A 26,356-nucleotide genomic window follows, 5' to 3' on the forward strand; every position below is an offset into this window, starting at 1 on the left:
GGGAGAGAGAGAGAGAGAAAGGGAGCGGGTAGGAAGAGAGAAGAGGAGAAAAAATTTTATTTTGTATTTTTTCTCGATTGCTATTTGAAAAATGATAAAAATATGTCAAGTATATATAATAAAAATAGAAAAATTACAAAATAAAATTAATATATCTTTAAATAAAAAAATTAATATCATTTTATAATTAATATATTGCTCTCTCTCCCCGTCAACTTTAACTCTCTCACTCCTATTAAATATTTACTCTCCCCTCTCTCTCCGTTTAGCTTTTTCCCTCTCTCTCTTCTTGCCCTCTCTCTCTCTCGTCCTCTCCCCACCCTCTCTTTTTCTCTCTCTCTCGTGGATACACCAATTAGATTGGCACATTTAGAATGTGCAAAACTATTCAGTGCATTCCAAATGTTCTAAATTTTTAAGTGTACATGCTCCTTTTTTATTTTTTTGTTAATCATGATTCTTTTACATAATTATATTTTTAACATGCTCCTTTTTAAAATTTGACCTCTTAGGCTTCCCATTTGAAAAAGCAAAATTAGGAGCAATTATTACATCCAGTGTTCGAATGCGTCCAGAGACCAATAACCACGCACCACGTCACCTAAAACTCGGTATTTTAGACTCGATATTGTTTGGTATACATTCAGACCTTCGATTTTTGACTGGATGTAATAATTTCTCCAAAATTAGGGTTCAGGAAGTGCCAATTCCCCAATTTCACTCGCTCCCCCATCCCGAAATCTTCCTCTCCGCTACCGATGTAGTGTTAGCGTAACATATCATGCTCCGCCAGCATATCTTACCGTCACGATCGTCTGCACGAGCTCCAGCGACACGATCGCCTGCGAAGCCGTATTGCCAGACTGCCGCCAACGGTCGACTAACATTCCAACTACATGTCTCTCGTAACCTTATAAAATGACTGTATTACACGAAGATGAAATCAATGAAAATAAGCTTAAGCTTTCCTCTGCATCGTTCTCCTTCTTCTCCTTTTCTCTGATAACTCATTGCATGTCTATCTTCATGGTATCTGAGCTGTAACACTGGGCCTCCTTCATAGTCCTACCAGCAATGACTGAACCCAACTCTTCTACTCAATCCAAGACTTCGTCCTCTCTATCCTCTACCATGGCGGCCATCGTTGTACCCCCATCACTCAAATTTCTGATGACCAACCTCAAACTTATACTTCACATTCAGCTCACCACGGACAACTACGCTATCTGGAGGCTTCAAATCTATCAGGCCTTCTCTGCAAATGGCTTCGAAGGCTACATCACCGGCTCGATCATCTGTCCGCCAGAAGCTTCTGATACCGATCACAAGCTCTGGAAGCTCGTTGATCAAAATCTCATTTCAGCCTTCTTCTTCACCATCTCCTCCTCTATTCTCCCTTACATTCTATACCTTAAAACCTCCTGTGAAGTTTGGAGAGCGCTGGAACTAAGGCTGCAGCTCATGAACAGATCAAGAGTTATACAACTAAAAAATGAACTACACAACGTTCAAATGAGGGATCAAACGATCTCCCAATACCTGGGCAAACTGAAATCACTTGTTGACAACATCTCTGTAGCCGGAGGTTACGTTGATACAGAAGATATAATCCTGTATACACTTAAAGGCCTACAAGCCACTTTTAATCCATTTAAAGCAGCCATCAGGATCTCACTACTACCTGTGACACTTGAATCTCTGAACTCGATGCTCTGCAGTGAAGAAATAAATCTACAAATGGAGATCAAACAGGACACAACGACCACTCCCGAGCTACAAGCTCTATTCGCTTCACGGGGACGTGGACGCAACCAAAACTACAGGGGAGGTCGAGTCAGGGGAGCTGCCTTCAGTTCATCTACATCACCGGCGAAACTAGGGAACAATTCCTCACGCAATGCTGATAGACCCATATGCCAAATCTGCGGCAAAACAGGTCATCTTGCCTTAGCTTGCTGGCATCGTTACAACTCCAACTACACACAACAAAGCTTATCCAACCGTGCTCTACTCACCCAGATGCAACCCAGCTCCTCCACCGACTGGGTACTCGACTCCGGCGCCTCCACCCACCTCACACCAGACATCACAAACCTACATCATTCTCTCCCATATCAGGGAATGGATTCAATATCGACAGCAAGCGGCCGCCTATTCATCACGCAGGTGCTGACCTTCTCCCACTTCCAAAAACCAATCGTAAGCTAAAATTGTAAAACCTTCTTCACGTTCCTTCTCTTGCTCATAATCTCTTATCCATTTCTAAACTAACAAAGGATAACAACTGTTCTATATCTTTTGATTCTCATGGCTTCACTGTCAAGGACATTCAGGACAACATAATCTTCCTCCATGGCCCAACCATGACGGAATCTACCCAATACGTCTTCCTCGTTCTGCTCCAGTTCACGCTCTCCACATTGACAACGACTCCACTTTTCTCTGGCATGCTCGCCTGGGTCATCCGCATCTACGCTTGATGATCACTCTATCTAGGCTTTTACCGAACACTAGCTTTAAGTCTTTACATTTTAACTGCAATTCCTGTAAAGTGGCAAAGAGCCACAAGCTCCCATTTCCCAGGGACGCTCACCATGTAAATACTCCTTTTACTTTAATACATACAGACGTCTGGGGGACTTCTCCCCTTCCCTCTCTCTGGTTTTCGCTACTACATTATATTCATAGATGATTGTACGTGCTTTTGTTGGCTATGCGTAATGCACTCTAAAAACGAATCCATCATTAAATTCAAACACTTCCATTCTCTTATACAAACTCAATTCACAACCTCCATCAAAACTCTACGATCAAATGGGGGCGGCGAATTCACTGGCCACGAATTCACAAACTTTCTCTCCACACATGGCATACGCCACGAACTTAGCTTCCCCTACACCCCTAATCAAAATGGCGTTTCTGAAAGAAAACACCGGCATCTCGTCGAAACTGCACGCACATTACTCCACGCTGCTAGCTTGCCCTTCACTTTCTGGGTTTAAGCAGTTCAGACCTCTAATTATCTCATCAATCGTCTTCCCACTTCGTCCCTGCACAATCAAATACCATTCCAGCTCCTTCACGACACTCCCCCTTCTCTTACCCATCTAAAGATCTTCGGCTGTGCTTGCTATCCCTGGCTCAAGCCTCAAGCACCTCAAAAGCCAGCACCTCGCTCCTCTCTCTACATCTTCCTTGGCTACTTCACCTCTCACAAAGGCTATCGGTGCTATAATCCTCACACCAACAAACTTCATATCTCTCGGCACGTCACCTTCAACGAACATCACTTCCCATATGCATCACTCTCCAACTCTCAGCTGCCCTCTACAATCCCCACATCTACAGCTCTCATTCCTCCCCTACTTCTCATACCTACCTCCACATACACTACCACCACTCCAACACCAGCTTCGTATCCGAACACACTCGCCTCCAACGACTCTACTTCGTCCAGGAACTCACCCTCCCATGACACCATTAACACTCAAACGGCTCTTGCTCCTGAAATTTCAAATTCTCCTATTCCCTCGCATAAATATCACTTGATAACACGTCTTCAGGCTAGTCATTTAAAACAAAAAAAAAAATCTCCGACTTGATTGCTGTAACAGATACTGATCCCATTCCCTCGAGTTACGCCGAAGAAAATAAATCACCTCACTGGAGACAATCCATGTCATCGGAGTTCATGGCTCTACAAACTCAAGGGACATGGTACCTCACTCCTCCTCCCGCCAACACCCCAGTCCTCGGTTGCAGATGGACATACAAGACTAAACTCAACACTGCGGCACCGTTAATCGCTACAAAGCACGACTTGTAGCTCAAGGATTCAGTACTCAACAACAGGGCATCAATTATCAACAAACCTTTAGCCCGGTGGCTAAAATGCCGAACATCCGCGTACTTCTCATTATTTCTCTCCACTGTGGCTGGCCGATTCATCAGCTCGACATCAACAACGCGTTTCTACATGGTGACCTCCAGGAAGATGTTTACATGAAGCAACCACAGGGCTTCGTTGATCCTGCCTTCCCGGGTCATGTCTGTAAACTGAGAAAAGCTCTCTATGGCCTCAAACAGGCTCCTCGTCAGTGGTTTCACAAACTGACGTCATTTCTTCTTGCCTTCGGTTTTCAATTCAGCAAGGCAGATCCCTCAATACTCACCTACGACAAGCATAATGTCCAGCTCTATTTACTCATATACGTAGATGATCTCCTCTTATCTGGCAATCATCCACCCACTCTGAAGAACCTCCTCCGACAGCTCAAGCATACTTTCTCCCTGAAACAGCTGGACAATGCTAACGTCTTCCTCGGTATCCAAATTCAATCCACTTCTACAGGTCTATTCCTCCATCAAGCTCACTACGCTCGCAACATTCTCCACTCAGCCGGCCTGGACTCTTCAAAACCAGTGAGCACTCCCGTCTCCCCCAAAGAGTCCAAGTCCACCGTCAATCCCTTACCATACGACAACCCCACATTCTATCGGCAGATCGCGGGCTCTCTGCAATATCTCACAGTGATAAGGCCGGACATCGCCTTTGCCACAAATGTCATCTGCCAGCATATGCACAGCCCCACCAACTCCGACTTCAAACGACTAAAGCGTCTCTTGCGCTATATAAAAGATACTCATAACTATGGCATGAACATCAAGCATGGACCTCTCCACCTCACTACTTATGCCGATGCTGATTGGGCTTCCAGCTCAATAAATCGTAAATCCATCACTTGATTCTGCTCATACCTTGGACCAAATCTCACTTCCTGGAGTGTGAAGAAACAATCCACAGTTGCAAAATCCTCAACGGAAGCAGAATATCGCGCCCTTGCCGCGGTAACCGCAGATGTCATTTGGCTGCGTCGTCTTCTCAATGACTTCAAAGCTCCACAATCTCTCCCAACTCCTATACTCTGCGACAACGTCTCAGCCATCGCCCTTGCGAATAACCCCGTCTTTCACGTCCGAACCAAACACATTGAAATCAATCACCATTTTATCAGTGATCACATCCATCGCAAGGCGATTACAGTAGCTCATATCAGCTCTACCGACCAACCGGCGGATCTTCTAACCAAACCTCTCACCCGTCCCAGGTTCGCCGAACTGCAGAACAAATTGGACATATGTAAATCAGATCATCAATTTGACGGAGGATGTTGGAGTAACATATCATGCTCCGCCAGCATATCTTACCGTCACGATCGTTTGCACGAGCTCCGGCGACACGATCGCCTGCGAAGCCGTATTGCCAGACTGCCACCAACGATCGACTGACATTCCAACTACCTGTCTCTCGTAACCTTATAAAACGACTGTATTACACGAAGATGAAATCAATGAAAATGAGCTTAAGCTTTCCTCTGCATCATTCTCCTTCTTCTCCTTTTCTCTGATAACTCACTACATGTCTTTCTTAATGTAGATCTCCTCATCTTCTTTGGCGCCCGCACCGGCGCCTCTATCTCCCTCAGTTTTTGTAAGAACCAGAATATGGAGCGCCACTAGCAACCACCTCCCACTCTCTCCCTCTTCTCCTCATCATTGTCTCCCCCAACGCTAGATTTACTCTTTATAAACTGAAACGCGACATATCTGGATTGCAAGAAACCAAGTTCGCAATCAATCAGGCTTCCAATGCGGCCGACGTCGCTGAGCCAACTACCGACACTGGATTGTGGAGGATTGAAGAAGGAGAGTGAAGAGGAAGAAAGGTAGGAAGATGAGGAAGGAAGGCAACCACATGGCCGGTGATTAGCGCAGTCTGTGCAGAGGGGGCAGACGCCATGGAGGTTCTCGTTAGTGTCCTTGATGCATTTCCATTGCTTTTCGTTGGAGAGGGAGGCGACATCCATTATCGAAGAGGAAAGTTTCATTACCATGGCTCTGAACAATTGGGGCAATATAAATGGAGCAGCACGGGAGTTAGTATCTAACAAAGGAAGTTTTATTTGGTTCGGTGGACCGAACGAGAGAAACATTCGGTCGCAGACAAAAAAGTCGCGGTACCGAGGTGTACCGAGTACCGAATACCGAGTACTGAGTTTTTCGGTGCACCTCGGTACCGCGGCTTTTTTGCCTGTGACCGAATGTTTCTCTGCATTCGATCGGAGGACTTAATAATTGTTCCTAACAAAGGGTTGATCGGCAACAAGTGGGGTTTAATTTTAGGGGATTTATTAAATTTTATAAATTCAGATTTAGTCAATTCTAAGTGTGCTAAATTATGAAAATTATTTGGTATAGTAAATATTAAATTTCATTAAAATATGAAAAATTATTTGATAAAAAAGTTAATTTTAAATTAAAAATTAAAATTAATGTGCTATGAATTTAATATTTTAAAACCACTAGTTAGTTAACTAATTATTTATTAATTATTTAAGAATTATTTTGTTTGTTTTAATTTTAATTTATATTATTAATTATCTCATTAATCACTAAAGAATTTCATTACTCATTAATCATTATTTATGTTGTGTCATGGAATATTCACGACGGTAGGGAAATATAAAATTTAATATTTTAGTTTTGTACGAAAATTTAACACAAGAGGTTGTAGCGTGCATAAGAGACACCTGAGTTTTACATGGAAACCGTTGAAAAGGAGGGAAAACCATTGGGCATGGCTCATTTCGAATGAATCAACTAGTATTTGCAATCGATTACAAATGAGCTCCTTCATTAGGGGGAAGACCCTGAGTTGATGTAGCACACATATATCATATTACATGGTGGGAATTAAAGAATTAGTATTGAAATGTTAGTTTGGTCGGCATAACCATAGTTGAAGGGCGAAGGAGGTCGAAAAGATTGTAGTATGGCGACGGTGGTCGAAATGACCGTTGTCTGGCGAGGGAGGTCGGAAGAATTGTAGTCGGTGAGAGACAGTGGTCAGAAAGATTTTTGTATGACGAGGGAGGTCGGAAGGATCGTAGTCAGTAGGAGATAGTGGTCAGAGAACTGCTTGATGTTGGAGGTCGGAGTGATATCGTAGGCGACGGAGGTCTAAAGGGAGGAAGAATATTTATTTAATAATTTATTATTTTAAGATATATCAACTAAGATAATTATATTAATATTTAATAATTAATTATCCAATTAAGTTAATTAATTTATACACTAAGTATACTATTCATTATTTAATTAATTATTAATATTTTAAATTATATTAATTAAGTTAATCAATTATCTTAGAGGCGTCTAGCATTTGTCTTTCATCTTCTCTTTTCGTCGTTGCTGTTCGGCTTCGTTGCTTTCGCAGGAGGTGTAGAGATTGCACGCGTTGCTTCTTCGGCTCCTTCGCCACTGTTCGACTACGCTCCTTCGACGACTTTCCCTTCCGACGGATCGGAAGTTACGACATTTTGATCGGAAGCAACAACGGGTGCTCGCTGGCTGTGAAGGTAACTTTCTCCCTTTCGCGCGCTTCTTCGGCCAAATCCCGTAAATCCGCCGAACCGAGGGATTTAGTAAATCCCGGATTTATGCCGTAAATCCTTAAATCCGGGATTTATCCATCGCCGGGATTTAAAGCGCGCACAAAAACCATTTGGCTGGATTTAGCTTAAATCCCGCTGTAAATCCGACACCAAACAGCCCCTTTGTCTTGCGCGAACCTCAGATCCATGTTTCCGCCTAGCTTCATCCTCATCATCCCAATCATCCAGGTCGCTTCTAACGTCTTCTCCTCGCCCAGCGTCGCTGCTTGAGGTAGGTCATCTCTAGGTTCTGCTTCTCTCCATATCCATGTAGTATATGAGTACTATTTTGAAGTTCTGTAATAGCACTATGAGTGTTAAACATAGTACATACTTGCACCATATATGCACGATTGAGTTAATATAAGCAAATTTATTAAGCTACTGAAGGGAGGAAGAAGTTTAAAACAATGTTTCCAGTAAGTGAAAAAAAAGGATAAAATTTAATTTAAATTATCTAAATTTCAAAATTGATGTTGAAATTGACGACACTAGTTATCATAGATAACATCATGGAGTATATTCTTGTTAAACATATAAAGGTTTAGTTAATCAAAATGTACTTTTAGCATGTCAGAATGGGGCCTCAGGATGCATTCCCAAATTTATATGGCAAGTTGATTTTAATTAAATGAGTTATCTTGGTGTAATATCTAATGTTTGGGTGAATTGACGTATTTTTTAGTTGAAATATCCTATATGAAACTCCTTGTGTATGTGGGCTCTAAAAGCCCTTATAGAGCTTGGTGTGATCCATTCCTTATTCCTTTTTTTGAGCTTTAAGAAAGGAGACAAAGCAGCATAATATTTGAAAGGTAGATTAGAATAAGGTCTTTGACATTTCCCTTGACTAATTGATGAGATCGATAAATATTTATTTTAATTTTGGTGATCTAGGGTTCCTATGGTATAATTCCCTATGGTCAATTACTCAATTGCATCCTAGGCTTGATGCCTGTGAACTCTCTCGATTAATAACATCAGCATACTCTAAATTGAGTTTTAGGTGTTATGTTTATAGTGGAGGGGAGGGGAGGGGAGGGGGATAAGCAGTCAAACATATTAAAATCTCATAGTTTTAACTTGACCCAATCTATCAATGATGGAGGATTTCATGGCCATATCATCTATGAAGTCTAATTTGCAACTATATCGCTTCATCTTAGATATTCTTGGTAGAACGGGGTGATATGGTATTTTGAATGACACTCATCCTCTCATAGTGGTCCAAAGATTAAGATTTGAATCAAAAGGGCCTCAATTGTATTAAATTGGTTGATGGTGTTTCGGAGGTGTTAGTAAGTGAGCATTGGAGGTTCTACGATTGGACTTGTGTAATGAAATGTGCACAAATCCTTTGTTTAGTACAATAAGAGGTGTTAGTACATGATTATTTTTGGCTTATGGTGTGGCATGGCCAACTCAATTATGGAGGGGTGAATTCTAGATTCATTTGAGAAGGGAATACCCTAAACATATTGGTGGAAATTGATTTTCTATTGTAAGGTTCCCTTCGAAGCAATAGTTTGCGTCAAACTTTGATTAGGAGGCATTCCTTGAGGAATGATTGCTTGATATTGAGCTTTATATATAAGTGGTAGAGGTGATGATAATATATCCATGAGTAGGTGACATTGAGTCAGCCAAGCAGGTAACCTTGAGTCTGCCCATGTTCTAGGTTAGGGTTCAACTAGCTCAAAGGAGTGATGCAGGCTCAAGGCAAAGTCTAATAGTCGACTTTAATGTGGATGTAACTCATGAGAATTGATGGGTGATTTGGACGGTGGGACGCATGTAAAAAAAAGGCTTGCAAGGTTGATTGAAAGAAGTTGGGTTACATCTTTGATATTAAAGAGGTTTGAGAAGGTGGGTTTGCCTCCTTAGTTGTTGGAGGACCCAATAGTTTATGATGCAAATATGCATGCTATTGCCCTGATTTTTTTATTTCCTATAATGCTAAAGGTTTAGGCTTCAATTCCTACAGCTAGTTTGTTAAAATTCTAATATTTCTCTATTTTTCATCTATTAGTTACATTCCAGGAGGTATTTATTTCCACTGTTGTTATAGTTTCACATACGTATATTTGTGAATTGCCACAATCTTGATTTCTCTATAGTTGCCATTCCCTTTAATTTTCAGTCCTAATCTTTTGCCAATTCTAGTGTCGAGTGTTATTGCCTATTATATTCTTTTTGGGGAGAGATTTACATGAAAATTATGAAACAAGGTAGCGATTGAAGGGGTGAAATGTTATTCATGGGCAAAGGGAGTGTGGGCGAGTGAGATTGCGACTCGGACGAGGTAGAGCATGTAGTAAACTGGGTTCAGAAGATGGAAAACAAGATGGCTATATAATTAGATGATGAGGAAAAGCGGGCTTCTTACAGGTAACATGAGATTGCAGTGTGCGGGTGTGACTTTTAGTTTGTGGGAATACGGTTTAAATGAGATTAGACCGATTGGGATTTTGGGATACTGAGGTATGTGGCTTATAAAAAATGAGCACTATTTAATGGGTTATAGGATTTGATGATGCAATTCATTGCCAGTCTAAAGCAGCTTATGTAAAGGCTTACAAGATGTAGTTAGAGATCATATTTAATGGCGATGATACAAAGTAGATTGAGGTGGAAATATTAAAGAGGTAGGGATAAGGAGAAACTTCATGCAGACAACTTGGTCGGATTTTTGGACATGCATTGGATATAGAGAAAATACTTAATTCACCGGACAAATAATTTCATTCAATAGATATCAATGTTCAAAGATTAGCCTTAAGCCCATATCTTTTTTTCTTTAGTCATGGATGTTCTCACTAGACATTTGCAAGAGGTTTTATCCTGGTGTATGCTTTTTGCTGATGATATTCTTCTTGTTGATAAGACTAGAGAGGGAGTTGAAGTTAAACTTGAATTATGGAGGTCAATCTTAGAGTCTAAAGGCTTTCGTTTGAGTAGATCTAAAATTGAATATTTGGAGTGTAATTTTAGTAATAATAGATCTAGTGGGGAGATTGTGACTTTGGGCGATCAGATTATTAATAAGAGTACACATTTTAGATATCTTACGTATATTGTTCAGAGTGATGATGAAACAGATGGGGATATTATTAGTAGAATTCAAGTTGGATGGTTGAAGTAGAGAAATGCATCGGGCTTGTTGCGTGATAGAAAAGTCCCTCTCAAACTTAAGGGAAAATTCTATAATATCGTAGCGAGACCTGCAAGGCTTTATGGTGCAGAATGTTGGCCATTAAAAGAGAAACATAATATTAAGTTAAGTGTTGTAGAGATGAGGATGTTCAGGTGGATGAGTGGCTTTACTCTTAGAGACAAGATACAAAATGAGCATATATGTGAAAAGGTTGGAGCAGCTCCAATGGAAGATAAGATTAGAGAGATTCGTCTTAGATGGTTTGGTCACATAAAATGTTGGTCTTTTGATTACCCGGTTAGGAAAGTAGATGCATTAGATTTGGCTTATGTCAAGAAAGATGGAGGTAGACCTAAAAAGATTTGGTTAGAAAATATTAGAAATTACCTCACTTTGTTAGATTCAGATGAGAATTTGACTCTTAACAGGACACAATGAAGAAAACAGATTCATGTAGCCGACCCCACAGTGGGATAAAGTTTTGTTGTTGTTGTAGATATCAGTGTTCAAGATTATGAATACAAGCAATCAATCCTTAGTTTTAGAAAGGATTAGAAAGATTAGGTCAAATATTTTGAATTCGAATTTAAGCCTATTTGGCATTAATTATAACCCCATGAAAGCATTCATGTTCTAACCTATGATAATTAAAAAAGAATAATTCAACATAATAAAATAAATCTAATAAAATAACAAATCTGGCCAAAAGTAAGTAGGAACCTAAAAGGCTTGAAAATTAATTTGATCTAGCTCCTTTGTTGCCTGATTCGACTCATTTTGATTATTCTATGAAAATTTATCTTTTTAAGACTAAATTAGCTAGATTGTGTTGCATCATTTGCAACAAAAATTCAATGACCCGTTGTTGATTTTTGAATATAGTTTGTCACGCCTTTTAATTACATGTATTTCATTGAATTTGTAAATTTATTATGATTTAGAGTTGAACCTTGGAGACTTTGTCCTTTTTTAAACATATTGAAAAAGCTAATGTCACTACGTCTGCCAACATTGTCGCTGGATGGAGGATGATGATTTCCTAGATAATCCATCAGGATGTCTCTTATACTTTTCAATACCTATAGAAGAATGTTTTGCGGATGTTGATGAGATGGATGCATTGAAGTCTTGCTCTTGCTAGCTCAAAGAAGCTAGTTTTGTAGTATGCAAGGTGTTAAATCTCAATTTTGAGCAGCCAGTTCTTATGAGCTATTAATTATTTGTACTCTTGAAACTTTTTGACTAGGCAAAGCTATGTAGATCACGATTGGCATACCTAATTAGGCAGGGATTTGTTATTTTACAAGCTGAATGGGATTGTTGTCTTAAGAATGCGAAGTATACAACAGTATACCATATATCTCCATTAAGATGGGCATAAAGTGCTTAATTTTAGGCTGAACCGAATTTATAGTGGTTCTATTGCTCTGTGGTGAACAGAATTCATAATATCCACAAATATGCCTAAGTATTTCGATATGTGTTGATGTTGTACAAATGCAAATGTTTGTTTCTAGAAGTTAAGACTAGTGGATGGTGTTTGGTGCAGATGCGCTTACTGCGAAACCAACCACAAGATAAGAAGTATCCTAAAGTGAAATGTTTCGGAAAGCAGGTGCTGGCTAGGTGCCAGTAAGTGATTTTGTGAGCATGTCTTATGCATATTTGGTTACTTCGTTTTATTTTCAAATCAAATCATCTCAATTAAGTTAATCAAAGTGATTCTTTTGAGAAGCTTTTATTGATCTTGCTTTTATGGATTGAAGAAAAACCAAATTATAGCCTATTGTACTTTTTTTTCATTCAGAAGATGCAGTGATACATCAGTGTGCAGTGTACTCTCAGCTTTTGTAAAAATGTAGTTTTCTATTTTTCTTTGTTTTGAAAAATCTAACCCGATTGATTGCGATGAAAAGCCTTTTTGTTGGTCTCACTTTTCATGAGTCTTTGATTAATCAAATATATGCAGTAGTGCTCTATTTTATCTTCATGGATGCGTTATTTTAAAAATCTCAATTAGGATCATCCTTGTGGAAGATGGAATTTTGTATCCTTTGCAGTGTACAACCGTCATTTTTGTCCTTTTATTATCTTAATTACTCGATGCGTATGCTCAGATTATAACATACGGCATGTTTATTATGCAGAAATTCTGTTTGGTGGTGCAGTAGAATAAATGAGAGTTGTAGGTGAGAATTTATTAGATGTTTTTACATTTGATGTAGCATTGGGTTCTTTACAGTTTCCTTACTATTTGCTTGCGACTGACAGTATAAAATATTTTCCCAGGTGGTATAGTACAACAATATGTGTGATCCTTTTAATGGTGAATATCATGTTTCTTATGGCCAGTCTTCACCAGAACCTGTTCCTCCAGATATGAGACCATCTTATATTGATGGGAATGATGATGCGGCATTTTGGACTACTTCTACTGATTCATTAGTGCGGTGAATACTCAATTAAGATTCTTGAATAGGAAAAATACCTGATTACTCTTGTTGTTGTTGTTTTATGGACAAACATGTGCTTGCATTACAGGCATCAATTTCGAAGAGGTTCAAGTGCGAGGATATTAAAAGATGATGCCAATAATACTCTCCTTGATCACGAACTCATGGTAGGTTTCAGACAGTTCATAAATCTGTGATCTGCTTAACTACAACTGATATTATTTGATTAGTTGATCTTGAGCATTTCAATATTGATATAAACTTTTTTAATCAGGAACTGTCCTCCAAAGTTCAGCAACAAGAAGAGGAGATCATGTTTCTTCGCAAACAAATCAGAGATGCTGGTTCAAAGGTATGGATCTAGATGGAGTATTATTTGATCACATAGTGATCTGGTAATAACTTCTATTTTCTATGTTTCCTTAGCATAATGTATTTTAACATTTCCTTGTTTTTCAGGAGCTTCAGCTGTTGAATGAAAAGCATGTCTTGGAAAGAAAACTTTCTGAACTTGGAACGGTTAGTGTTGTTTTGTAGAATTTTGTTCTAATTGTTTTCCTTTTTCATAGTAAATTGACCAAATTGACCAACGATGTTTCTTAAAAAACAGGCAATTGATGAAAAGCAGGATGATGCCATATCTGACTCAATGAAGGAACTTAGTCAAAGAAAAGGTTGCATTAAGGAGAAGTTAAAACTAACAAATGAGTTAAAAGTATGACAACCTGATTTGTGATAAAAGATATGCTTGTAGACCCTATGCAACTGTTCTCCTCTATGTATAGCTATGTTTACTTTCATCTGATTAAATTTTCATTAGTTCTTTTTTAAGCTGATGCCATATAGTTGGGCAAGCCTAATTATGATGGCCCGATTTAGGCTTGCTTTTTATATTTCAATAGTCAATACTATCTTTTATGAATACTTTATTATATTTTTATGCATAAATTTTTTTCTGTCTTGTCTGACAATTTTTGGCCTGTAAGATTGCTAGTTAATTTTGTTTCATGCTCTGGTATGAGGAATTTGATAGAAAGTACTTGAGTTCGTACGTAACCCTAAGGGAAAATACTTGAGTTCGCAAGCAAACCTAACAGCAATAGGTGAAAACAGCGAGAAATCTGCTGATTTCAGAGAGACATTAGCAAGATGATGCAGAAATTTCAGAAAAATTGAAAAGAAAACACAAGGAAACTTCTTCTATTCAATCCACGAATAAGAAAAGCGATACAACGTACAAGTTTCTTCGATTCGAGAAGAATAAACAACTCTTCAAATATCTAGCAAAGCTTAGAGCCCAAAAGAACAAACCCTAGATCTCAAATGTATTCTCTCATTCAAGATGAAAACAAACCCTAGCCCAAAAAAACTAATTAAAGCCAAAGGAAACTTACAAAATCCCTAAACAGGCATTAATTCAAAATTTTCCTCTTAAACAACAATTTAATTAATTACTTGGGCCCCACTAGGGCATCCCCTGGTTCGACCACCCTTGTTTGGGCTGCCGGCTGTAGAAGAGAACCGGTCCAGGTTGGACCGGTTTAGTCGGCTCCTCATGGGCCTGCAAACATTACTTCCCTCCCAAAGACTCACCGTGTCCTCAAGGTGAAAAGAAGGAACTGGAGCTTCACTCTATCATATGGCTCCCAAGTGGCATCGAAATCAGGAAGGTCCCTCCATCTAATAAGCACTTCCTTGTTCCCCTTTTTATCAGATCTGACTCCCCCCAACTCAAGTGGTTCTAAGACTACTTCCATGTTTTATGTCAGTGTAGTTGGCAACTCTGCACAAACGGTATGTGCCCCCCTAGAGCTCTTCTCAACTATGATACATGGAAAACGGGTGTGTATGGTGGCAGATGGGGGTATCTTCAAATGATACGCCACTGCTCCGATCATGTCCAAAATCTCATAGGGGCCAAAGTACTTGGAAGCCAATTTCTCGTTTCTCCTTTTGGCAACTAATCTCTGCCTGTAGGGTCTTAGTTTCAAGAACACTTTCTCCCCAACTTCATATTGTATGTCTCTTTGATGTGTATCTGTCTTCTTCTTCATAATTTGTTGGCCCTGATCAGATGTTTCCTCAATTCCTCCAACACTTTGTCCCTTTCCTCTAAGTACTGCTCAACTGAATAAACTGGTGTGCTCTCCCTCCCAAAATGCGCTAAGTGTGGGGGGTCTCTTCTATACAGTACTTTAAAAGGAGTCATCTGAGAGGCAGAATGATACGAAGTATTGTACCAATACAAGGCCCATGCTAACCATTTGTTCACGTCCGTTTTTTTTCAGAATAAAAAAACCTCAAGTAAGTCTCCAAGCTTCAGTTCACTACATCTATTTGCCCATTTGTCTGCAGATGATTGGCGGTGCTTCTCTTAAGAACAGTACCTTGCAACCTAAACAACTCCCTCCAAAACTGATTGAGGAAAACTTTGTCTCGATCAGACACCATCGATTTGGTAATCCCATCTAGTTTAACCACCTCCCTGATAAATACTGTTGCTATTGATACTGCGGTGTAGGGATGTCGTAAGAGGATAAAATGTGCATACCTACTAAGTCTGTCAACCTTCGCCATGATGACTGTGAATCCCTCTGATCGTGTTAGGCCGTCTATGAAATCCATGGACATTTGCTCCCATATTCTGTTTAGAAGTGCCAAGGGTTATAGTAGTCCTCTTGGAGCCATGCCCATATATTTGTTTCTCTCACACTTCACCACTATCTCCTCAACATCTTTATACATCCCCTTCCAGTAAAGCTCAGATGCCATCCTTCTATAGATCTTCTGTACTCCTGAATGACCTCCAAATACACTACCGTGGAACTCATGTAACAAGTGAGGAATATGTATGGAAGTTCGTGGCATCACAAACCTTCCTTGATGCAACAGCCTCTCCCCCTCAATATTGTAACTAGGATGGCTAATATTATCTTTCATCAAATCCTCCTCGATATTTTTCAACTCTTCATTCTGCATACTTTCTTCCTTGATGGCCCCTAGTCTTCCATCAGTGGTACTGAAACAACCAACTCCTGAAGTTCACCAACATATCTGGATAAGGCATCAGCCGCTTTATTTTCTAAAACAGGCATGTACTAGATCTCAAAATTATAGCATAATAGCTTGGATAATCATTTTTGATGCTCCTCGGTCACCATCCTTTGCTCCAACAGTACTTCAAGCTCCTCTGATCCGTCCGGACGATGAAATACCTTCCCAAAAGATAAGGGCATCACTTCTGAATAGCCAAGACAATGACCATCAGCTCTCTCTCATACACTGACTTCAATCTAGCCTTAGTTGACAACACTTGACTAAAATATGCTATAGGTCTGTGATTATGCATCAGCACGGCTCCCAACCCATATCCGTACGCATCGACCTCTACTACAAAGATCTGGCTGAAGTCCTGAAGTGCTAAAACTGGAACTGTAGTCATGGTTTTCTTCAATCTCTCAAAAGCCTGAGTCACTACCCCTCCTCACAAAAAGTTATTCTTCTTCAGTTGCTCGGTCAAGGGCCAAGCTATGGTACTGTACCCCCTCACAAATCTCGTACAGTATCCAGTCAGTTTTAGGAATCCCTCAATTCCCTTATGTTCCTAGGCATAGACCATTTCTGCATTGCCTCAATTTTTGTTTGATCGGCCGTCACTCCCTCCTGGGATACTACATATCCCAAGTACTCCATGCTAGACTGGGCGAAGCTGCACTTCTTTAGGTTGGCTCTTAGCTGATGCTCCTGTAAAACTCTCAGAACCACCTTTAGGTGATCCAGATGCTCATCCGTTTTGTTGTACATCAGAATGTCATAAAAATACCAGAACAAACTTTCTGAGGTACTGTCGTAATACCATATTCATCAAAGACTAGAAAGTAGCAAGGGCGTTTGTGAGCCCAAATGGCATCACCAAGAACTCGTAGTGCCCCCTCTTATGTCCTGAAGGGCGTCTTCTGAATATCCTCCTCTTCCATCCTAATTTAATGGTAGCACATCTTCAAGTCCATCTTAGAAAACACTACTGTTCTATACAGCTCATCTAGTAGTTCATCGATCACCCGGATGAAAAATTTATCCGACATAGTCTCCTTATTCAACGCCCTATAATCCACATAAAACCTCCAGCTCCCATCATTCTTTTGGATCAGTAAGACAAGACTATAGAAATGACTCATACTTGATCTGATGATCCCCGCTTCCAACATCTCCTTAATCAGCTTCTCAATTTTATCCTTCTGAATTTTGGGGTAGTGGTAGGGCCGTACACTAATCAGTGACACCCCCTCCTTTAAATGGATTGCATCCTCTTGCTCTCTGGGTGGTGTTAAACTTTGAGATGGCTGGAACACCTCACTAATCTGCTGTATGAGTGGTTGTACTGCAAGAGGAATGCCTCCCTTTTCTCCCACAGTGACCCTTTTCAAGCGTTGCAATTCCACCAAATATCGACCTCCCACCTCCTGTATGGTTCTGATCATGGATTTGAGAGATACTCCGGCCCTGGACAGCCCTGCATCGCATGGATCTCCATTCTCCTTCCCCCGACCACCAGTAACATTCTCAGTGCTCCCCAATTGACCTTGGTCTCCCCCAAAGTCTGTAGTCATTTCATTCCCAGGATGACATCAGTACTCCCCAACTCTAAGGGAAGAAAGTCCTCCCTCACCTAGATCCCCTGAATGGTCAACACCACTCCCCCTAAACTTCTCTAACCATTTCTACCTTTCCCGTACCCATCATCACCTCATAGTCTTCTATATCTACTAATTTTCCCCCCATTATATCCTTAATCTGGGTGGAGATGAAATTGTAGGTTGCCCCATTATCTATCAGCACTACCACCTCTCCATCTGCTATCGCTCCCTTCACTTTCATAGTGTGATTCGGAGTGAGCTCCACCACTGAGTTCAGCGAGACTTCTGCCATATCTAGATGCAACTTCTCCTCTTCCTCCATCTCTAACCCTACTCCCACATCCCTCTTCAACTTCCTCGTCATCATAGACGGTGAGAACCTAAAGAGTTTGGTCCTTACACCTATGCGTCGATATGTACTTCTCATCACATCTAAAACACAACCCCTTTGCCCTCTTCTCCTGTATCTCCTTCTCAGTCATCCTTTTGAAATTTTTTCCATTTTCCCCTTCCTCCAGCTCTCTCCTTGGGCACTTTTTTCAGACTCCTTGACGCTGGCCCCTTGGGAGGTAAGAAGGTAGTGGTCTTGAAATTTTTTCCATTTTCCCCTTCCTCCATCTCTCTCCAATGGGAGTTTGGTCTTCAGGATTTTAGTCGCCAATGGTCCCAAGACAACGCTCTGATACCAATTTAATAGGAAGTACTTGAGTTCACAAGTAATTCTAAGGGGAAATACTTGAGTTCACAAGCAAACCTAGCAACAATTGGTGAAAACAGAGAGAAATCTGCTGATTTCAGAGAGACATCAGCAAAATAATACAGAAATTTCAGAAAAATTGGAAAGAAAACACAAGGAAACTTCTTCTATTCAATCCACGAACAAGATAAGCAATACAACATAGAAGTTTCTTCGATTCGAGAGGAAGAAGCAACTCTCCAAATCTCTAGCCAAGCCTAGAACAAAAAAAAATATACCCTAGATCTCAAATGTATTCTCTCATTCAAGATGAAAACAAACCCCTGCCCAAAAATACTAATTAAAGCCAAAGGAAACTTATAAAATCCATAAATAGCCCTTAATTCAAAATTTTCCTCCTAAACAACAATTTAATTAATTACTTGGGCCCCACTAGGGCATCCACCCCGCCTCCCCCCGGGTTCCACCCCCCTTGTTTGGGCCGTCGGCTATAGAAGAGAATCGGTCCAGGTTGGACTAGTTCAGCCGGCCCAGGAGGGCCGGCCTAACAGAATTTTTCTATACAGTTAGTATGCCTGGAAATTAGACACTATCAGTTACTTTGGTAGTGGGTAATGTTAAAATTCTCCCATTGCTTCAAAGCCTTATTAAGACCATACTGGTGAATAATTTGAAGTTTGAACATCCATTTTACTTGTCATATTGATTAAAATTGGGGCATTTTGCTACAGTTATGATGTGTTTGGCCTCACTATAATACATTGACTAGAAGTGCATTAGGTATTTTGATGTAATTAACGTAATTGACAAAGCAGTAATTAATGTATAAAGAAACAAAATGTACTATGATATTTATAGAACTCATTGATGTTAGAAACTTGAAGTAATCTAAATTGTAAAGACTTGTGAGGAAGACCATCTGATTAGGATTTACATTCGATGTTGAGAATATGATTAATTAGTCTTTTTTTTGGTTTATTTGTAATTTTTTATTTAATAAATATTTAGAAGTAATTTTCTATTTTCTTATAATTTCTCTAGTTTCCCTTTTATTATAAATGTAGAAAAATATGATTGATTGAATTGAAGATTGTCAATAATTGCTTCTTCCTCTCCCTTTCTTAATAAATCTCTCTCATTTCCCCGTCTCTCTCTCTTGTTCTTTCATTTTCTCTCTCTACCTCTCGCCTATTTTTTCTACCTTTTTGTCTTTCTCCCTCATCGTATAAAGTTTGGTATCATATCTTCCAATTCTGATTTGTGAAGTTTTTGTACCTGTAACCTAATATTGATATGCCTTGGTACTCTACTCATTTAAATTGATTGACTCACATCCCTCTCATCCATGCATGTCAATGACGTAATTGATTTGTGATGCATAGCGAGGCATGCGCACCCCTAGTGCCATTTGCTTGGTGAGGAAGATAGGTTGAAAATGTCATGTTATTTGCGCTATGTAGAATCGATAGTGCATGGTGCAAATCCACATAGAATGCCCTATTTTATTATTTTGGGTTTAAAATTATATTTATATTTATTTATTTTATACTTATTTTATTTCTAATTAGCGCCCTAGCTACCTGCTTTGATTGAATCGAATCAGCTTCTCCCTTGTGTGCAAAGTATTTTGCTCTCGAGAAGGCTTGGCTTCGACGATCGATCCTAGAGTCTCATCTCCCTCTCCCTTTCGCTTCAACTTCAAACCTTGAGTAGGAGGTGATTGCATGTTTCTTCTCTCTCTTGTGGCAGCTTTGAATTATGAGTCTCCCTCTCACTTTAGGTGATATAGGCTTTGAATTGTGAAGAGCAAGCCTAATCACAATTCTTCCTTACCTTCTCAATGATGGCTTCTACATGCTGGACCATCCAAAAGTTTCAATACAATAAAATATAATGTCTCTAATCAAAGTTCAACAACATCTATGCTTAAACAACCTAGGGCTAAAGAACCATTCGATATATATTGTATCCCAAATCCTGATGATCTAGGAATTCTTGTTCTACAAAGAGATGGATGTTGCTAAGAAAGAAATTAGACAAAGGGCATTTCAAATATTTTGCAGATGGATATATGATGCTAGTATTCTATTCAATGCTATTAAGTATGCTAGCTTCCCTATTGTAGTAAGGCATTTAGAAAATTTGGACTTGGGTTGAGACTTCCGGGCTATCATGAGGTATAGGTCCATAGCTTGAAAAAAGAGGAGGGACACATACAAGAACTACTGCAACACCATAAAGAAGATCGTCTTAGATATGATTGTTCTATTATGGATAATGAGTGGACATCCTGTAATAGGAAAAGTTTACTCAGTTTTTTGATGAACCATCCAAGAGAAATTGCAATTATTGATGAGATACCTGTATCAAAGATCACTTGTCAAGTCTTCTAAGACCCGTTTTGCTACTGCCTTCTTAACATTATAACTTTTTCTCTACAATAATTGAATTTGAAGAAAATATTTGTGCATGAAAATTGTGTTGGGTCCTTATGCAAAAGAAACTAAGGTAAAGCAAGCACAACAAATTATTCTATAATATTGTTGTATATGCCTTAAAAGTAGGTGGCCCTTTGTTGAAGGTGTTTATATTGGTTGATGGAGGAAAAAAGCTTCCAATGTGTTATATATATGAAGCAATGGGTAGGGCTAAAGAATTAATTGCTGCAAGATTTAACAATAGTGATAAATACAAGTATATTTTTAAAATTATTGATAGAAGATGAGAAATACTACTCTACCGACTTTTATATGTAGCTAATATTTTCTAAATTATGAATTTTTTTTGTAACCCTGATATTGTAAAGGATAAAGAAATAGCTGATGGACTATATGAATGCTGTGGATCGTTAGCTAAGAATGTTGATGAAGAAGAAAAAATTAGCAATGACTTAAATGCATATGTTAGTTGTGAAGGACTTTTTAGTATTCCTACAGTTGGAAAACAAAGTATCACTTGGGCACTAAGTAGCATAGTTTGAATGAAATTTTAATTAGCATTGAGTAATATTTAATATTTAAGTAAGGAAAGATATTAGATTTCTCAATACTTCTAGCTGATTGTTAGCTAGCATATAGCCAAGGAGCTCTATAGTTACAAATTATATAATCAAAGTCCTTAGTCTAACTTGTAGTTCATTTGGATGTGAATGCAATTGGATTATATTTGAACGTGTAAGTTTAAAATCAAATTATGTATTGATTATTTTCATGAAGTTTTATAAGTTAGTAATTGTAATGATTTTTTAATTCCAGCTTCAATAAAAAAAAAGAGAGAATGGATCATGGTCAACTCAAAGATTTAGTTTATTTAAAATATAATAAGGCATTGTTTTGTAGATAAAATTATCGTAACGTGATTTTCCCTATTTTTCTGAATGATATAGATGATGCAAATAAGTGATTGACTGGAAAAATGGATGACACAAGTCAGATGAAAATAATTAATTGATTATTAGTGCGGAAAATTTTACATGTAGTACTTTTGCAAAAGCCAATGGTGTTTATGACAAAAGCTACAATATTTGAGTGTTCTCAAGGGAAAGAGAGAGAATCTTCATTCATGCTTCACATTGTTGCAACTAAAAATGAAGATGATGAGAGTTATGTAGAGGGTTATGAATTATAAGATGATGCTGATGATCAAAATAAGTCTTTTTTTTATTTTTGGTGATGACTATGGCTCCTAAGAAGGCTAATTTAATTTCTTACAAAAACATTAGAATTAAAAAAATAATTGTAATGTTTTGAATTTTGAGTTATTGAAGTATTGATAACATTGTCGGTATCAGGTCTAAGCCTTGAATGAGAAAAGTGGAGGCTTATGTTAGGTAGTCAATAGCCAACGTAAAACCTGTTAAATAGTTCTTTAAACATGACACAATAGAGAAAAAAGATTTATGTAGCCAACCCCATGTAGTGGGATAAAGGCTTGATGTTGTTGTTGTTGTTGTTCAAGTATTGATCACTTGAACCTTAAACATCACTTTATTATAATGAAAATTTATCTTTTAATTTTATAATATTTTGTATTAAAACATATTTTTATTTATAATTATTTAATATTTTGTGCAATGTTTAAAATGACGAGCATTGAGCCATGAGCTATGGTCTAAGGCTCCACGAGAAATTTTGCGCCATAGCGCATCATTGTCATTGACAAGTATGCCTTCTCTTGTGCTTGCCTTCACATTCATCCACAGGCACCATGCTCGTTGCATGGTGCCACCTCTCATTTTTAGTATTCACTCACCACAAACTCATCTGTGCTAGATTGTGCACTCGTATGTTCTTGCTTGTGCTTGCTCTTTGTCCACAAGAACTATTCAGATTACACATTTACACGCTGTCTATTTCTCTGCACGTAACCCAGTTTGTGTGCTCACTCTGTAAGACCACTTCTCGCTTGTGCCTTTAACTAGGCTTATTGTTGCATTTGCATCGCTATACAACTAGCAAATATTACTTTTGTGCATATCTCAAAATATTTTATGAACTAAGCTTTAGTTTTGCATCTAAATTTTAGCAATTATAATCGTCTTTGGTTTTAGAAACTAATTGTATTTATGTCATTTAGTTGTTTATTGTTTAACTACATTCATTACAGCTTTTCTTGACCTATTACATTTAATTCACCATGACACTTATATATGGATGGAAGGCGGGCTACTCATGACAATATAAATATGACAAAGGAAGAGATTAATTTTCAAATAAGAATAATAAAATAAGATATGTATATAAGATCTTTAGGGAACTCACCAAAAAACCTTAATAAGAGGTATTCATCAAACATCATCCTTCATTATATACAAGCATCACCTTACATTATTTTAACCTAACATTGTTTTTTAATACAATTCACTCCTTGTTTATATATATATTAGAATACACGTAACTACAAAATTTTATGATGGTAAAGAGAGGCCTAAAATCTTAATGATTTGTAATTGATTGTTACCTTGCTTAATTGAATAGATCCTTGATTGTAAAGCAATCCAAAACTTCCTTCATTGAATTACATACTTAATGAAAGGTGGAGAGAGTGCGGAGGATGTTCTACCATGCTTCTAAATATGTAAAATTAAGTTATGTGCATATGAAAGGAGAATGGTTCCATATAATACTTCTTTGATAAATAATTTCTTTTTTAATTCTCCACCCCTGGTTAAAGATGATGATGAGACATTCTTTCTATATAAGAACAAGATATTTCTTTCGATGAGTGCAAAATAAAGTTGAAGTTGAGTTCTTTTCAAATTTAGATGATAAAAACATAGAACATGTAGAAGATAATAAAACCGAGCTCTAAAGAAAAGATGTTGACATCATAGGGGAAAACATTGGTGTCATACAATTTATGCTGTCAACCTATGCTACATAAGAAGTTTAGAAAAAAACAAACATCGTCAATATGTGTGCTTCTTGCAAAAACAAAAGTTGTCAGCTTATAATTAACAATGATAGTATGATGAATGTTTTCCCCAATGCTGTATTCTTGTTTCAACTTTTGACTCCAACATAATTTGTAAACGAAGGTCAAGAATATGAACACATGCTCTTTGTTATAACAAAAAATCTCTAATAAGTTTTCTAAGCTGGTTATACCTTTGGAAGGGTTTTAAGGTATAACACTAGAGGAATTCATTGATGAGTTATGTCATGTCCCATTTTGATCCCCTTAAATCAATCATGAGTCGTAATAGAGATAAACAATTTAGTCACACATATTTCTCACAAACATCAATCACGACTTTACTAATCATTATAAAATGAATAAAGTTAGTCTAGCACGGTCATCATAACATATGCATTACATTTCACAATTATCTAATAGACTTATGATAATCATTGATTTGAAAGCGTGTTTAAATAAAATCATCAAATTGAATAGAGAGCTTCTAAATAGAATTCAAATATCGATCCATACATAGCAAAAGCCTTTAATTTACACCATATACATCTAAAATTATACACCCAAAAAGATATTGGTACCAGACAAATCTAGTCACTACATACAACCTCAATCGCTTCTTCCCCTAGCTTGAAAAATTACATTTATAATAGCTGATGAGCTATATGCTCAGTGGGATAAATAATCTAAATATAAATTTAAGCATTCAAGAAAAACTTACGACATTTTATATTGATTATATGAACTAATTTGCATATTTATTTTCATAAATATGATTAGCTTACTACAACTCTTTTAAGTCTAAATCTTCTTTGAGGATTTGATAAATACAAGAGTTGATTATAAGCAATAAACATGAATATCTATAAAACATTATAGTGCATTTATAAAGTGGCAAATCATTTAATCCACTATACTAGTCTTTTGCTGACATAACATTATTTGCATTATTTTCATTTTCTTGATTTCTTTCTCAATTTATACTTATTATTTTGATACATTTATATCATTTGATCTTTACCTAGCCCATTGGCTATAATAACCATTACTAAAGTTTGGCAGCCCATTGTTGTAGTTATCAACAATTCCTTGATTTAAGGTTGGCACATTTGAACTTTTCGAATTGAGGATTGGGAATCCTTTATATTTCTCCACTAAAGCTCATCATGTTAGAACTTTTACATCTCACTGCACAGGTCATGGTAGTCTGTCAACCTATTCCGTATGACTTGATCTTTCATTAGTTTCTTTTTTGTCATTTTCATATGTATCTAAAATTACGTAACATTAAGATACACATGATATGCTCCACGTATTTTAACATGTATCAAAGGTAAAGCACAACATGTAAACCTCAACATTTAAATACGTAAGTATCCATCATAGTTCATTAAGCAGTGCTATGATTTAAGTTAATTAAAAATATGATGAAATTTTCTTTGGACAAGTGATCATACAAAATGCATTGACATTTTTGATAACATGTTATTAGCACACCCAATATGAAGAAATTCTATACTTACTGGCATAACGGTTAAATAAATTTTTTAAGGATTTATAAATAATATGCCTATGAATGTTCACCTCTTTTATTAGAGATTATCTCCCAGCAATTGTAGGATCGTCCTCGAAATCAATTTCCTTATTTTTTCTCCCCGAAACGTTAATATTTCATAAACAATCTAATTTTTTTTTCTAATTTAGTTTAAATTTCTAAATTAATAACTCAATTTAATACAAAAATAACTTCAAAATTTGTTTTTTATCTCGAAAAGATTTCTCCTCGTTGAAGCCTCGAAGCCTATCCACTCTATTCCAAAATTCAACTTGCGAAAATTAAACCTCAAAGCCTATCCGCTCTATTCCAAATCCAACTTGCGAAAATTAAACGAAAATACAAATTTCTTAGCTAAATCCCTAGACTCCTTCCGCGTTCTTTCTTTCTTCTTCTCTTTCTCCTTCTCTTCTTCCTCTTCTTCTTTTTCTTAATCTCACGGACTATTCCTACGTGACCATTCACCTTCGTTCTCCAGTGAATACGGGAATGGAGAGATGAGAAATGCATGCCAAATATTAATGCTTAGGCTTATATAAGCAATAATATAAGTATTAGTTAACTTCCTTTTTAAAATCATCCCATATGTTCCTTTTAAAATCCTCGTTGCATGGCTTGTTTAGTGGGTGTGAAAAACATGCCATAGGACAGTAGTCCAATTAGCAGTAAATTAATGAATATTTTTCTTTAATACTTAGGGAAATTAATTAATTTAATACATAAATTTTATAAGAACTTATATATACTAATTTTTTATATGGACATCTATATATAAAAATGGTCATTACAAAATGTAGGATTTTATAGGGCTGTCAAAGAAGGGTGACGGGTCGGGTTCGAGTTCAACCCGAAATTGACCCGGGACTATTTGATCTGACCCGTTTTTACAAACAGGTCAATTTCTCAGACCCGAACCTATCCCACATATTTTTATCTTAAACATTTAGAAGCAAAA

The 26,356-nt window shown here is 37.7% G+C and overlaps 1 protein-coding gene across 1 annotated transcript in view; it reads left to right on the forward strand.

Moving 5' to 3' along the window:
- Positions 1–7,424: 7,424 nt before the first annotated feature.
- Positions 7,425–26,356, forward strand: part of LOC110099623 — a gene marked incomplete in the record, with an annotated part of 68,531 nt that continues 49,599 nt past the window's right edge. Inside the window, 7 exon segments of the mRNA XM_020826824.2 lie at positions 7,425–7,725; positions 12,795–12,836; positions 12,937–13,097; positions 13,189–13,267; positions 13,375–13,452; positions 13,560–13,619; positions 13,711–13,815. Coding sequence (XP_020682483.1) covers positions 12,955–13,097; positions 13,189–13,267; positions 13,375–13,452; positions 13,560–13,619; positions 13,711–13,815 — 465 coding nt within the window.

Source organism: Dendrobium catenatum, unplaced genomic scaffold, assembly GCF_001605985.2.
Source record: "Dendrobium catenatum unplaced genomic scaffold, ASM160598v2 fragScaff_scaffold_247, whole genome shotgun sequence".
Classification (NCBI taxonomy): Eukaryota; Viridiplantae; Streptophyta; class Magnoliopsida; order Asparagales; family Orchidaceae; genus Dendrobium; species Dendrobium catenatum.